Source organism: Chinchilla lanigera, unplaced genomic scaffold (assembly GCF_000276665.1).
Source record: "Chinchilla lanigera isolate Chin_1 unplaced genomic scaffold, ChiLan1.0 scaffold00034, whole genome shotgun sequence".
Taxonomy (NCBI): domain Eukaryota; kingdom Metazoa; phylum Chordata; class Mammalia; order Rodentia; family Chinchillidae; genus Chinchilla; species Chinchilla lanigera.
This window is the reverse complement of record NW_004955435.1, coordinates 15089682-15105979: the sequence shown is the minus strand read 5'-3', so window position 1 is coordinate 15105979 and position 16298 is coordinate 15089682. Positions and strand designations below refer to the sequence as shown.

Sequence of the window (16298 nt, the reverse complement as noted above, 5' to 3'; positions counted from 1 at the left end):
ACAGAATTAAATAAATATAACTGAAGCAAACCTGAGTTAGAATAAAAACATTTCCAAAGCCTATCAATAATACAGAATTTTTCCATTTCTTTCATTGGTCATATTCACATACTAGCAACTCAATTTTGCTTCTGTTATGAAGTACAGATTCTTTTTTTTGAGGTGGGGTCTCACTATGTAGTTAAGGCTGGCCTGGACTCAACTCAAACTCCCAGCAAGCCTCTTCCCTCAGCTTCCCAGTGCCACCACACCCTGGTTTGTCTTTTTGAGACAGGATTTTACTATGCAGTTCAGGCTCACCTTCAACTCACAGTGATCCTCCTGCCTCAGCCCCTCGAGTGCTGGGATTACAGGGGTGGGCCACCATGCCCTGCTAAACTACAAATTCTTACTCTCTTTTTATTTTTTTTATTTTTGCACTACTGGGGATTGAACTCAAGACCTTGTGCTTGTCAGGCAGGAACTTGTGCCACTGAGCTATATTAAAGTACAAATTCTTAACATATAATTCTATTTCAGAAATTCTATTTACTAATTCATGTGCAAGGCTTTTAACTCATTTTATCTAAGAATCTTCTTCCTTAAAGTTTTATAAAATTTAATTTTATATTTTATAATGAATTAATTTTAGGACACTTATTTTCTGTTAAAATATATGAACAATGTATAAAGTTCATAGAGTAAAAGGTGTAAAGGGGGGAAATAAAAATGCTAGCAACCGCATTCTTACAGATAATAATGTAAGTCCTTTGGGTGTTATTTTAGCCTATATCCTTTTTTTTTTTTAGCCTGTATCCTATACATACTAAACAGATATTTGTAAAATATAGTAGTGAAAACTATACAAACACTGGTAATCTGCTTTCCCTTAACATAAAAGTACTTTTTGAGATTGATTTTCTGTTAAAAGTTTTTTTGTTGTTTGTTTTTGGTTTTTTGACACAGGGTCTATATAGTACAGGTTGATCTTGAACTCACTATGTAGCCAAGATTGGCCTCAAACTGGCCATCTTCCTCCTGAGTGCTAGAATTAAGGCATGCACCATCACACTTGGCTAAGACAATTACAGTATTATACTGAGAAAATTAACCACGTGGTGGGAGGGGATGTTGGTTCTTTATATAAAGAGCACTTTCTCTTACAAGTATTTAAAGGTGCAAAAAATCATGAATTTTTTTAATTAAATAAGTGTCTTTGTTGCACTATTAAAAAACATCATATAGCCATCTGCATGTCAACATACAGGAAATATTAAACAAACTGTGACAATTCACTATTCTCTCAGCTCAGAACACTTAAACCTAAGCAGAGCTAGCTAAGAAAACCACAAAGCAATGATTCTTTATCCTCATTATCTAAGGCCTACTATTGCTCACACACACATGTAAGCAGATGGCACTGAGCGGTGACAGGATCTCAAGCCTGTTCTATTCATGACAGCAGCCCAACCTAAAGCATAATGCGAACAGAGTGACATCATCTAAAACCTTCCTTACACAAGGTTTCAACTGTAGACTTAGATGTGTTCATAAATTATAATGCCGTTGTATGCCAATGTAACATTACATTTTAATATTACAGTGAAATATTAGTCAGAAGCTACCAAGCATGTATTTAAAATTCAAAGGGATGGTTTGTCCTAAGTGTAAAATTCAGTATTCAAACGGCACAGGATTTTTTTAAAAAGGATATTACTATTTGACCAATTCTGAATTACTGAAATCCCAGACTTATCATTTGAATGTAAGAGAAACACCACTAAAGTATCCTAATATCTGAAAATCTAAACATAAAAATAAAGGGAGGTCTGATGACTGATTGTAAGATTCATATTTCCAAATCACTTGTTCATGGCTTTTCTTAATTCAATATTCTTAAATAATTTCATTTATAAAACTCCTACTACATCAACTTCTAGAGATACACATCTATAGGGCAAACTGACACTTGTACATAACATGCACAACACTTTTCTGAAACACGAAAACTTCATACTGCAGTTACGCCATTATTAAACTATGATCAAAATGAAAAACAAGATACAACAGCAGAGCAGTCTGAAAGCTGCCATACAGAAAGCTAGTGGGAAGAAACAAAACACTACCTATACCAAGAACAAAAACATTATACAGTTATCTTTTATAGACCTTTCGAACTTTAACTTTAGTCTCAGACAACTTAAAATAATATTTAAAGTGTTCCTTCTTCACAGAAATAATCTTCATTTTATGTAGATTTACTGTACTTTGAACTTCAACCAACTGTCTATTCCATGAAGTAGTGATCTCTGTACTGCTACACACAGTGACAGACACATCGCACACATCCTCTTTGATACTGCACAAGGCTGCAATATCTCACCCAAAACATTCTACCCACCTCAACATCAATTTACCTTCTCATCGCCTTCATTAATTTCATTTCTTTTTTTAAAGTAAATTTCTAATCCAATCCAGTAAATTTCCAATCCACCAACCTTCATGTATTATATATAAGCAACCATTCCCCTTCAATTTCTTAAGAGGCAACCATTCCTGTAAGATACTCATTTAAAATAACTACAAACTCAAATTTAATTAGACATTAATTTGAGGATTAGAAATGTTACAGTCATGGAGTTTACAGACATCACATACATTTTATTTTGTGGTATTGGGGATTGAACCTGTGGTATTCTATACTGAACTACATCCCTAGCCCTATTTTTTTTTTGATAGAGTCTCATCAAATTGAGGCTAATCTCAAACCTGCAATCTCTCCTACTTCAGCCTCCTTGGTAGTTGAGATTACTGGCACGTGCTACCACACCTCACAGATACATACTTTATAAAATCCTGTTACTTATTAGAGGTGCCAGACTCCTAACTTTGTATTTCTGAACAATAAGCTACACACTTCTGTATACTAATGGAAGACACACAAATTCACTATACATATACACCACATCAACAGATATTAAATAGACAACTAATACTGGCTAGATAAGCATTTTGACTACTATAGTTCCATCACCTCATTTCAGAATACCATAGAAAATTTTAAAATAATTACAATAACCAAAAGATGACATCTTGATTGTAAATACTAGAGTTTAAAGTAGATTTAAAAAAAAAACAGCTAGGGCTGGGGATTCGGCTCAGCGGCACAGCGCCTGCCTGGCAAGTGCGAGGTCATGAGTTTAATTCCTGGTACAGGAAAAAAAAAAACAGGTGAAATCTTAAATTATTTAGTTCACAAAATTTTACGAGAAAATTACACTTTCCAAGTGTGTCTGGTCCTTATTTCCCCCCTCGGAATTTTTATCATGTGATTTATTGTAAGTAATTTGTAAGAATTTGTAAGAATTACAATTTGTAAGTATTGTAAGAATTACAATTTGTAAGTATTGTAAGAATTTTTATCATGTGATTTATTGTAAGTAATTTAAACCTCACTGGAGAGGGATGTAGGAGAGAAAAAAGCCACAGCCACCTAATTATTCCTGAAGAAACTTTCTAGATTTATCTCCAAGGAAACAGTGTCCACTCAAAAGAGGATTCTAGGAACAGAGTAGCCTCTCATCGCCCATTCATTTACTCACTCCCATTCAGCCGTGTTTGTCCGTAAGCAGGGCACAAATATTTAGTGACCACCTATGTTCTGCTTTGTAATGGAGTCTGCTGTCAGCATGATTCTCTATAATTAGAGCCATGTGGGTTTTCCTAAGTTATACAACTACCTTGAATTTCATCACCTGTTAAACTGGGACAATACCAACATCTACTTCACAGGTTTACAGTATAATTTGAATGAGATGGAAGAGGTCTATTGTCAAAAAAAAAGATTAATCCCCTTTTTGATAGGCCTTTCTAAAGATTATATTTAGAGAGTGATTTCAACCTTTGTATGAAAAATCTTTTATTCTCTATGCTTTTCATGTCTTTAAAGAGATTTTTCTATCAACTGCATTGACATTTATTAACCAGATAAGTAAAGGCTAATCAGAACTTGCATATTTTCAAAGACTTAGAAATTAATCAAACTCAATGATAGGTTTTTTTTCCCTCCACTTTTCTTTTCTTTTTAAGGTAGTGCTTGGTATTAAACCTAGAGTCTCAAACATGCCTGGCAAGTGCTCTACCACTGAGCTATCTCTCCCAGCCCCAGTGCTAGGTACGTTCTTAAGGGACAAATCACCACCGAGTATGATACAAGTTGTGACAATTAGCCCCCAAAACTTGAGTCAATATAATTACTGGTCCAAAAAAAAAAAAAAAAAAGATACACAGCATTTTGCCTGTATAAATCTACAGAGATCAAATGTACAATTCTTATTAGACCTTTTACAATTATAAAAATAATTCATTCTCATTTCTAAAGACCCCTGGGAAAAAATTTACAGACTGTGAGTGATTTTGTAGGTCTACAAAAACTACTATTTACCCTACAGATTTGTTTTCAGACAATATTATTTTTTGTTCATTAGCCTGTTTATTAAATTTATTCCATGTCAGACACACACATTTGGACACACTCATGCCTAAGCCTAGATTCTTATCATTAAAGTAGGTACAAAATATTTTGGTGTATTGATAAAGCAAGATTTGCTTAGTGTTGCCCTTTATTATTAGGATTTGGTTTGCTCCTAAATTTTCTATACTATAAGTAAAGCTGCTATGTACATCCTTGTATAAACTTCCTCTTTTTCTTTTGGTTCTTAACTTAAAACATATTTTTCAAGGAAGTGTTAATGAACTAATGGGTGGACCGCGGAGAATCACCAAGGTTTTATCAACAGGGAAAGGGTATGGTTGTCTTTAAAATACCTGTCCAGTAATGGTAATACAGGGTTATTGTAAACACTAAATGGGGTCAAGAAGCTGACAGCACAATAAAGAACTATGCAGACATAAAATATATACTTGCAACATTGTCACGAAGTCTAATTGCAGACGAATCATAGTTAACTGAAGATTATCAATTAATTTAATCACACATGCAAACTGTTTCTTTAGGGGAGGCTCTTATTTCACCTTAGAATTCTAAAGATAGTGCAATGCCATGAGAAAAGTGATCCTCAACAAATAACCACTCAAAAATGACCTACTCTTTTCCTATGAGCAAATACCTGCCTTAGGAACGTGGGCTTGCCTCTGAGGTATGGAAATAGCTTACTCTTGAAGCACATCAGTATCTGTGACCTGGTAAGGAGAAAGGAGACGTTATCTTGCCTACACATGGTATAGCCAGTATTATTAGCAAAACCACCTTCAAGTTCAGAAGTTATATTTCTTAATAAAGACAAGTAATGAAGTGTCTTTCTTCTCTTATTTATTAGAACAAAATTCAAACTCTTCACTATTGTACCTACGTGATTTGTTCCCTACCAAGCTCATCTACTAGTCTCTTCCCAGCGTTGGGGCCTTCTTGCTATTCCTCAAATATAAAGGAATAACAAGTGCTTTTCACTTTAGAGCCTTTTTACCAACTAGGCCCCCTGTGTGGTTGGTATTGGGCCACCCTTCTTCCTGATCATCTGACCTTAAGTATTACCATCTCAGGAAGCTTTCCCTCAATAATCAATCTAAACCCTTCCACCATTTCTATCACTTCATCCTGCTGTTGCTTCTTTACAGCATCTGGGACATGTAAAATGTTCTTGTTTACCTGTTTATTTCCTGTTTCTCTCCACTATTATCAACTCCTCACTGGTACAAAGAGCTCGAACAGTCTTATCCAATGATAAATCTCTGGTTCTTGGAATAGTACCTACCACTGAATAATCAATCAATAAATTTTTGGAGTGACTAACCAAACTGTGTAATATCTGAGGAAATTGATTTTGATTTTTCAGTCAGGAACTTTCATTTAGCACTCAAAATTGCTAATGAAGAAAGTAAGAAAAATAGCCATAATATTCTACCAGTAGGGTTCATTTTTCTTTTACTTTGATCTATGGCATAGAAACATATGAAAGTCTGTTTATGTTTCACATATTTCATATGTTACATCATGTAAAAATTGAATGAATAAGACATGTACTGGTAGCACATGCCTATAGTCTCAGCTACTTGGGAGGTTGAAGCAAGAGGATCATTCAAGCACAGGAATTCAAGGCCAGCCTGGGGAACATAGTAAGACCTCATCTCTTAAAAATAGTTTAAAACTTAAATGAACTATCTTATTTTGTAACAGTACACCACGAACTGCCAGTTACTTAATCTAATAATTTGCTTTCCCTGCCAAGATGTGAACAAGTTGCTAAGACTCTTAAGACATAACGACAGGTCTCACAGTGACAGAACTATAATGTTCCAAACAAGGGAAGGTTCTCTCAGCTACAATTTAGGGGTTGGTGGGGGCAGGGAGACCTAGGAGAATGACTGTATTTCTAATTTCTGATGACAAACAGGCAGAAATATCCGCAAAGCTATTCAAAATGAACAACTGGAATTTTATAGTTTGTAATGTTAAATCACTGCTTTGACTATCTGAGATCCTTTCAGTAAGTGAAATAGTCAACTGACCAGATCTGACTTGCAATGTCACCTAACAAAAACACAGTATTTTTAAAAAGCAGAGTACATACACACAATCCCTAATACTATGTGCTATATTTGCTTATGAACAAAAGTATTTTTAAAATATTTTCAAGGACACTTTAAAAGGCAATACATTTAAACAATCATGAAGGACTTCACTTCTAAATTTAGACAATGAAAAAAATCAACAATTCACTGGTTTAAAAAATACAAACATCTGTGTTTTTACCGTAGTTTTTTAAAGAATACAAATTGCTTCTTTTCTCAGCAGGACGATAGTGAGCAAGTAATTCACAGCTCATGCGAGTTTACTTATTAGTCAAAAAGACAATATTGATACCAATCTGCAGGTCATTTGCTTATGTATTATTCAGCCAAGTGGAAAGTATGAATAGAATTAGAATCAGGTATTAGAATGTTTAAATATGGCACCTACAAACTTGTATTTTTTTTTAAATCAGGAAAATTAAGGAAAGAGAGTGAGAACAGGAACATTAAAAGTAGTATTTCTGTCTAACCATCACACACTCAATTCTCTATTTTTTGTTGCTCTGTAATTCACTGCCTTCAAAATTTTAAACTGCTCAACAAGAAGTCTATTTCATTTCTCATCTCTGCTCACTGAGCTGATGTTTTTAAAGTCTAGCAGCACCTGTGAATGCTGCAGAAACCACATGCAAAAAATTCTACCTTACAGTAGACTTTTAAAATAGTCTAAAAGTAAGGATTTACCGTTAAATAATTCAAAATCCCAAATAAAATTTCTGTGAGACTGCCTCTGTGGAATTTTTTTAAAAAAATATAAATATATCTTGTTCACTGGTGACATTCTGTCTTTTGCTGTTCAATTAAAAAAAAACAGGGACAAGCACAGAGTACTCAGTCCCATCTTCTCTCAAACACGACCAAACTCCAGGTAGCCGAGACCTTAACACTCGTTATTTCTTTTGAACTTCATCTCCAAACTGGATACACAGATCTTCCCAATAGTGGCTCCAAGCAACTCCCCCAAAACCTTCCTTTCTGTTTTCCATCAAACCCTCAGACCTTGTCATACCTGTATTAAGCTAAACCAGTCTCCCTGTCTTGTCTCTTCTCCCTTCAGTTTACCCAATAGTCTTTAGCCAGACAACTTTTTTATGAATGAATGCGCCTATAAATAATTTTCTTTATATCAAAACTTGTTGAACTCCTGAAGAAAGTCTGCACTTCTCAACTTGTATTTAATAACTTACAAAAGTCTAACCCCAAAATCCACCTGGGATGGCCTCACTTCCATATTTTCTAACTATACTAAAGCACGCCTGCCTGTCAAATCAATCTCCTGTCCTTCAAACTCTACTGTGCTTTCTTTCTAAACTGGCACATGCCATTCCTACCACAAAGAATGTCTACCACTCTTCCTCCACATGTCACTAAGCACTACAGGCCATTTGCATCACTGTATTTATTTGTGTAAACAAGGATATAAAAATGAGGTATTTCCTCCCTCCTGGAGACTGGCAGAAAAAAAAATTAACAAAAATAGCTAGCAGGGGCTGGGGATTTAGCTCAGCGGCAAAAGTGCCTGCCTGGCAAGCACAAGGTCGTGAGTTCGGTTCCCGGTACCAGAGAAAAACACACACACACACACACACAAAAAAAAAAAAAAAAAAAAATAGCTAGCTTTTATTAAATAGCCACTATGTGTGTGAAGAGGTTTAACACATTACTTCTAACTCAACAATCCTATAGAGTAAGTAGTTTTCTTTTAAATATATGAAAGCTAATGTTTAGAAACATCAAATCATATAGGTAGCAAGTTGCCTGAAATCATGTAGTACGTGGTGAAGCAAAGACTTGAACTCAGGCTTGCCTACCTCCAGAGCGATCTCTAAATCCTAAATGTGTTAAACTGGATCCACGTGACTTTTCTCCTTATCTACTGAAGCAATTTCATTTCACATGATATATTACACGCTATAACAAAAGCTTTAATTGTCATTCTTATCTTTCTAAAAAATAAACTATTTTCAAATTGCAACTTTAATCAATTTTTGTCACAAAAATTACTTTTATGTAAAATATTTTTTAAAGACACTCATTCCATCCAACCAAACTTTTAGAATAGCTGCAAATTACTACTCAAACATAATGATTTTACAGATAAATAATAACATGAGAATTTTGTGATTACAACCCAAGAATGTAACATAATCTATCCAACTGGCAAAGATTGGAAAAACTGACCTACTCAATGCCACTGAAGGTACAGTGAAACACACCATCTTATACAGGGTAACCACCCTCTGATCCAGTTATCCCACTCCTGAGAATCTATCCTAAAGAAGGGGTAAAAAAAGATACAATTAAATGTACAAAAATGTTTGGCCCAGGGTTATTTAAAATAGTAATTCTATAAAGAACCTCAAACTCTCACATTAGAAGACCACATCCCATTCAGGAAAAAGTAAGAGTAATATCGAAATAGTATATATAAAGGTATAAATCTATTTTTTTAAAGAATAAAAAAGTATATGCAAGAACTGGAAAATATACGTGAACACATTAATAGTAATTTTCTCTCTATGATAGGATTATGGGTGATTCTCAAGTTCTTTACACTTAGTGTTTTTATTTTAAAATTTGCCACAATGTACATGAGTTACTTCAAAAAAGAAAAAAAAAGTTTCATGGAGACTGAAAAGTATTTGCCACACAGCAAGGAAGTGGTTGAACTTAGACTCAAACATAGTTTAAAAGATACTGGAACACTTCTAAAAATTTGAAGGTGATGCTTCTACTAGGAGTATTAGAAACCAATTTGGAGAACTACCGTCAGCATAAAAAATCTAACAGAATAGAATAAAATCAAGTAGAACAGAATAGACAAAATAGTACTGCAAGCAACCCAGGGCATCACACATAAGGGTATTGTTTCATAAAACTTTTGTTTTAAATATTTAAGAATTATGTCAACAACAACAAAAAAAAGTTGAAGCAGTTACAGTCACTGAAAATGTCCTGAGTATAACAAGAACGTATTACTTAGAACAGTAATTACATTTTCCAGTGCAAAAACTTCGGACTTGTTTTGTTTCTATCTTCTAAACAAGAAAATCCTCAAACAATGTAATGTGTATAATACTATATATATATGATTCACAAAATAAAAAGTATTGGACTGGAGTAACCAGGCAGGAGAGCAAACAAAAACAAATTTTTGGTGATGTTGCAGATTGGACCGAAAGCCTTGTGCATATTAAGTATACACTTCACCACTCAGCTACACCCCCAGACTACAATTGTTATTTACTATATTTAAACAACTGGGAAACCTATTTGCTTTAGTAATACTAAAGATCTGTTAGGAAATGAGACCACAGAAAAAGCTGTTTAACAACTAAGAGAGAATTCAAAATATTCACATTCATTTATTTAGAAAATGAGTATTGTTCTATTTTAACTCTACCATAAAAATACATTTATAAAAACATGTCAAGCTCTAGCACACATAAAAATAAACTACTATACTAGATTGTATATTCTTTAAAGTAGAAACTACACATTTGTATCTGTGTCCATCGATAACCTAATTTTGAGTACCAAACATCTTTTCAATGATTGAATCTAAAAATCTATCGATGAAATTATACAGTATTTTCACAGTGGAATTTAAAGGGTAGTCCCAAAGGTATTAACAGATTTGCAATAACGTGTAAACTACACAAAATTCAACAATTACTGTTAAATTTCAAGTGCTATAAGAATGATCTTAGTGGTTGCTTTCTTAATGTTCTCTAGTATAGCCAACATGTCTAGAACAGAATGGTTTTACTTACAAATGAATTTTAAAATATTACTGAAATACACTGAATGAATTTATTCTCCAGATTATACATATGACAGATGTGAAACGTTCAGTCTGCAAGAAGAGATTTCCCACTACTGACTTAAGAGTAGTACAAACTGCACTTGGGATTCGGCCGAACAGTTTTATCGAGTTCCGTGTGCCTCTCTTGATAGTTTTGTCTTTGACAGCTAACCCACAGTTCTATCCTGAGTAAAATTTTTTTTAAACATCTAGACTAAGTAGGTGGAACATAGTCCTGCCAAAAGCTAGGAATGAGCAACATGTCACAGGTAATGTATACTTTTGAGTTCAAATTAAGACCCTTCAAAATTTTAATTAATCTAACCATGTCTTTTGTTAGTTATGTGTAGTTTAGTATATCCTAATTTTTATGAACTATGCCTTCATTTAAATATATTCTGAAATCAAACAGGATTGCATACTTAATTTTAAATCTGATTAATTTTGTTATTCCATCCTTTGAATCACTATCAACGTGAGCTAAATAGGCTAGAGATAGCAAACACTGGGAAAATTAGAGAGGTTTATAAAGTTTATTTTCAGTTTTAACATAAATTTATATAGCCTAAATAGGTAAGTCATAAATGCTCTTGAAAAGTCTTTCTTCCTTTCTTTTTTTGAGATTTGAGGATCTCAAGGCTGGCCTTGAACTCACTATGTACAGTCCAGCTGGACTAGAACTCAGGCTATCTTCCTGCCTCAGCCTCCTCCAGTGCTGAGATTACAACAGTTGACTACCACACCCTACCACACCCAGCCATTTCTTGACTACTTGATCAAAGTTTATTTCATAAAACCACCCTCCATGTCTGTATCATGTACTTCTAAAAGTTATAGTAAAAGGATTATTTTCAGACGCTATAAAAATACCATTTCTTGTTTCAACTCTACCTTAGCAGTCACTTACAATTTCTTTTTTTTTAAATTGGTGGAGGTACATGTGCATGTTTGTACCTTCTGCTTCAAAAGGCCTATTTTCTAGCGGAAATGAGAGCGTGGCACAATTCTCTGTGGAACTGCTTTGATGATCAGACACCATGATAATGAACGAAACTAAGCTCACAGACATAGACTCAGTTAGATCCTTTAACCTTTAACGAAACTGTCCTCTTAACCAGTCATCTCAAAACTATATGAAGGGCACTAAGAGTGTGAATCGTTCAACGCAAAATCATCATCACTATTACAAAAAAATTTGCAATGTGAATGAACTTGTATTATCTGGTTATGAAATACTAAAAAACACCCAAACTACCATTTGTAGTCCCCAAATTTTATATACACACACACACACAAATGGACACTTCACCTGTCTTAGTAACATATGAAAACTTAAGATTTTTAACGCTAATATTTTCTGTAAGATGTGATTTGGCATTAAGTTATACAGTAATTATATGATATCAGAATAAGCAGAAAATATCTGGAAATATGCCATAACTTTTTTTCATAACTAATCAGTTTAATCTGAAAAAGAACACTGGGAGGCAGTAAGTTTATATTAATAATTTTAAATGTAATAATTTTAAATACTTTGCCGGGTGTGATGGAGCACAACTGTAATCCCAGCATACGGGACGCAGGAGGATTGCCATGAGTTCAAGGCCAACACAGCCTACACAGTGAGAGTCCCTGTCTCAAAAACCAAAACAAACAAACAAACAAGCAAAAAAGATATATTTTACATGACTTACTTTTACTGAATATCTAAAATAAGATAAATTTTAGAATCAAGAACTTCACCAGTTATCTAACATTCAATGAGCATTTACTGAGTAAAATAACTGACACTTACACAGTGCTAGGTGCTTCCAGCTAACTCCGCTAGTTCAACTTAACTCTCTTTATAAATGACGAAGTTCTATGCTCATGCCAAATTAAGCTATCTAGATCAGAACTAAAAATGCTAAGTAAAGCCTTCACAATAGTATAATTTTCTATCAAAATAGATGAATACCACCTTCTTCTAAAACAAAAATTTCAGCCAGATGTGGTGGTGCCTGTAACCCCAGGACTTGGCATGAGGCTGAGCCATGAGGATCACTTTGAGTTTGAGGCTTGCCTGGACTACACAAGGCCAGCCTAAACTACACAGTGAGACCCTGTCTCAAAACTTAAAAAAAAAAAAAAAAAAATCAAAGATGCAGTGGTGACCTTACTTAACAAAAAGTCTGTTTTTTAGTAACTATAAAGAATTACAGCCAGGTGTGGTGGTGCACACACCTGTAATCCCAGTCTTTGGGAAGCTGAGGCAAATTCAAGGCCAGCCTGGGCTATACAGTGAGACCCTGTCTCATAAAAACCAAAAAAGAAAAAAAGAATTACAATAATGTAAAATTTAACTGTGAGTCCTTAACTAAGTATTAGTGGTGTAAGTTATCCCAAAGAACAAAACACAAGGTTACCAGAGCTGTAACATTATAAATACATCAAACAACACAAATTGAACAGAGATCATTTTTAAAAATTGCTTTGTAAGAAAATAACTCACACAGATAACTGGATTCCTAACTGCAATGTCTTTTACGTAAGAAATAATAATACACTAACAAAGTTCATGAGCAACAGAAAACACTGGCAAGATCTATAGTTATTTAGCTATGAGATTACAAATTACAACTGAATCTAAAAACTCCCTGAAGGCAGAGACCCTGTGTAATTTATCTCTGTATCCTCAACAGTTAGTACTCAGTGGTTAAATGTTGAATACAGAAGTGAGCTAAAATCAACCTAACAATCTGAAAGATCTCATTATTATGACCGAAACTATTTTTGAAGTGTTAATAGTATCCAATGGAAATTAAACTGCCATGAAATTTAGACTTAACAACTGTGCCCGTGAAAATAAGTACAATGTATGCTTTGAAGGCAATTCAGAAATATAACAAACAAGTGTATTCATATACTTTGATTCCTTTGGAAGAGAAGCCCAGGAAAATGTTCCAAAAGAAAACCAATGTTGCCGGGTGTGGTGGTGCACGCCTGTAATCCCAGCACTTGGGAGGCTGAGGTAGGAGGATCATTGTGAGTTCGAGACCAGCCTGGGCTACAAAGTGAGCTCAAGGCCAGCCTGAATTGTATAGCGAGACCCTGTCTCAAAAAGACAAAAAAAAAAAAAAAAAAAAAAAAACTAATGTTGCCTACATAAATATTAATTTCATCTTTTTTTAATGGAGAAAAGGAGGGAAACTACCTATATGCTCAACAACAGGAAAACGGAGTACTTTGAAATCAATGAAAAATATTTTAAAATGTAGATTTACTTATTAATTGATCCACTCAATTCTACTCATCTCCTCCCACCCAAGTTGACTTTCATACAGCAGCCAAAATGATGTTCACAAATTTAAATCAGAACAGACCTCTTTTCTACTCAAAACCTTCCAATGGCTGCCCATCTTATTCCAAGTAAAATTACCATGGTGTATAATATCTTAAAGTAATTCCAGCTACTTCTCTCATTTCAAACCTTCTCATTTTCCTTCCTATTTACTGTCCACCAACCACACTAAGATCTTCGCTCACAGATGGCCTAATAACCCTTTTGCCCAAGAGAACACACACCCATCATTCCTTTCAGCTGTCAGATCTTCCCTGTCAATGTCTCTAGCCCTTCAATCTGCTTCACTCTTTTGGACAGCTCTTATCACCTGACATATTCTATATTTATTTGGTCATGGCATGTCCTTTCTGATTATAGAGTATAGACTCTATGACAACAAGAACACTTTTATCCACATAGCAAGCATTCAGTAAGCACTTGTTGAATTAATATTAAATGTTGACAAGGCTATTAACTACATGAAAAACCATGCATACAGAACAAATTTGAAAAAGAAAAGGAAATCATATGATTTGTGCATATTTTTGAATGCTGATCACATTACTAAAAAGTAAATTGTACAAAAATCATAAAGCAGTCATGATTATGATTTTAAGTTGTCAAAGTAACTAAAACAATCTTGCGTCCTTCTAGAAGCCAAGGGTTAAGTATTCATGAAAGTTTTCCCTGTAAAATTGTAATAATCTCTTAAATCTCAAAGTTTAGTCTGTAAGTGTAGATGTTTTCACTCCTCAAGCCAAATAAAAAGTGAACAAAGGCTTCTAAACAGTTTTTATCTGAAGCTGAGTATTATCAGGGATTCCAGTACACTATTGGGGGAGGAGTGAGATGGGCTCACTATGCAGTTCAAGCTGGCTAAACTCACTACGCAGCCTAGGCGGGCCTCAAACTGGCAGTGATCCTCCTGCCTCTTCCTCCCAAGTGCTGACATGACAAGCATTCACCACCACACCACACCCAGTTCACTTTTTTTGGTACCAGGAATCGAACTCAAGGTCTTGCACTTGCCAGGCAGGTGCGGTGCCACGAGCTACATCCTCGGCCCAGTTCATTTTTGAAACATTGTCTAAAGTGGGCTTCAGCCGATCCCTGAAACTGAAAGCAAAATTGTGCGCACAAACGCCTGTTACTTTTTTCTGAGGACAGGGTCCACATACTTCATCATATTCTCAAGGATGTCAATGCCTAGAAAAGCTTAACAACTATCATTTCAATAATGGGAATGAAATGCAGTGTTTCTGTCCTTTTAAAAGGACAGAAGATAGGTAACACCTAGACACATCTTTGTGATCACTAAATCCAGTCAACAAATACTGAACACATACAATCCTTACTACTTTACACTTAATTATATTTGAAGTAGAATATAATTCAAAACGACAAGAAAACAAGAGCCACTGAAAGATCACACTAGATAAGAGTATCAAACTATAATTCCAAAACAGACAACGTGATGGGAAAGCACATAAAGACAAAGGAGTTGAGGCTTAACGTAGTGCTTATTCTGTCAAAATACCACACACATCAATTACACCAAAAGAAAACTGCACACAGCATGCCCACCCCCACACATTCTGACAGGAAACCCAAAGAAAGTTTCCAAATCCTGTTTCTAGCAGCGTTTCTTGTGAGGCTGCCCTTCAGCACGGTTTTGAAGGTTGGCTCCCCCGGTTAAATCCAACAGCTAACACTTTACTCTTACTGTATGAAAAACAGATTCACCTGCCACTCAAGAGACCGGAAACGGGCTACCTGGAAGGCTGCAGCCAGTGATGACCTGACCTGTCACTCCTCCCTTCAACGCAGCGAAGAAATGCTTTAACCTCCCCAAGAGAAATGTGGTACCGCACTCCTCACCGCTAGTTCTTTTTCCAAGAGGTCTAAGGTTCCCTAAACTCTGGTTTTCAACCCTGTGTGACCTCTCTTTAGGCACAACTGTCCTCCCCTCTTCTTCCTATGTAAGCGAATTACACAACCCTTAACTTCCTGAGGGGCAAGCGGCGGTCCGACCTACCCAGCACTCTCGCATGCTAGCCTGAAGGAAGGCAAGCACCACACCGTGACCTCTTTCCCAACAAAATTAAAAGCAGCAGCAGAGATCCAAGAAAAAAGCCACACCGAAAAAGCGAACGCAAGGCATGCTAGCGAAGGCACGGAGGAAGGAGGGCGGGAATGCGCTGGCAAAGGGAGTGGGATGTGCAGATCTCTGCCCGACCCGCCCGCGGAATAAAGGAAGGGAAGGGGTCCCTGAGCCCCGGCAGCAGCGCACACCGAGGAGCAACACTCCAGCCCCCAGCCTGGCCAGCAGGGGACGGGCGCGAAGACTCGCCCCGGCCTGCAGCCCCTCCTCGGAGCCCCTCGAAGGGCGAGCCGGGCTCGCGAGCGGCTCCGACCCCGGCCCGAGGGCAGCACGCGCGAAAGGCAGCGACGCGCGATCTCCTCCATCTCTCAGGCGGCAAGCGGCGAGCGCGCCGCGGCGGAGGAGCCGGGAGGGACGGGGCTGGTGCGGTGACACCTCGGAGTTGGCGGGTGGGGGACACAATGTCCTCTTTCTCGCCGCGCCCGGCCCGGCCCCTCCCG

General features: G+C 36.2%; 2 protein-coding genes across 2 annotated transcripts in view; one reads left to right on the top strand and one right to left on the bottom strand.

Moving 5' to 3' along the window:
- Positions 1–15459, bottom strand: part of Rap1a (RAP1A, member of RAS oncogene family) — an 80877-nt gene extending 65418 nt beyond the window's left edge. Inside the window, exon 1 of the mRNA XM_013516529.1 lies at positions 15441–15459. The gene's annotated coding sequence lies outside the window, so the exon portion shown is untranslated. The remainder of the gene's footprint in view (positions 1–15440) is intronic.
- A 431-nt stretch (positions 15460–15890) lies between these two features.
- The window catches only part of LOC106148990, a 12267-nt gene continuing 11859 nt past the window's right edge, over positions 15891–16298 (top strand). Inside the window, exon 1 of the mRNA XM_013516406.1 lies at positions 15891–16221. Within this exon, the coding sequence (XP_013371860.1) occupies positions 15891–16221 (331 nt within the window). The remainder of the gene's footprint in view (positions 16222–16298) is intronic.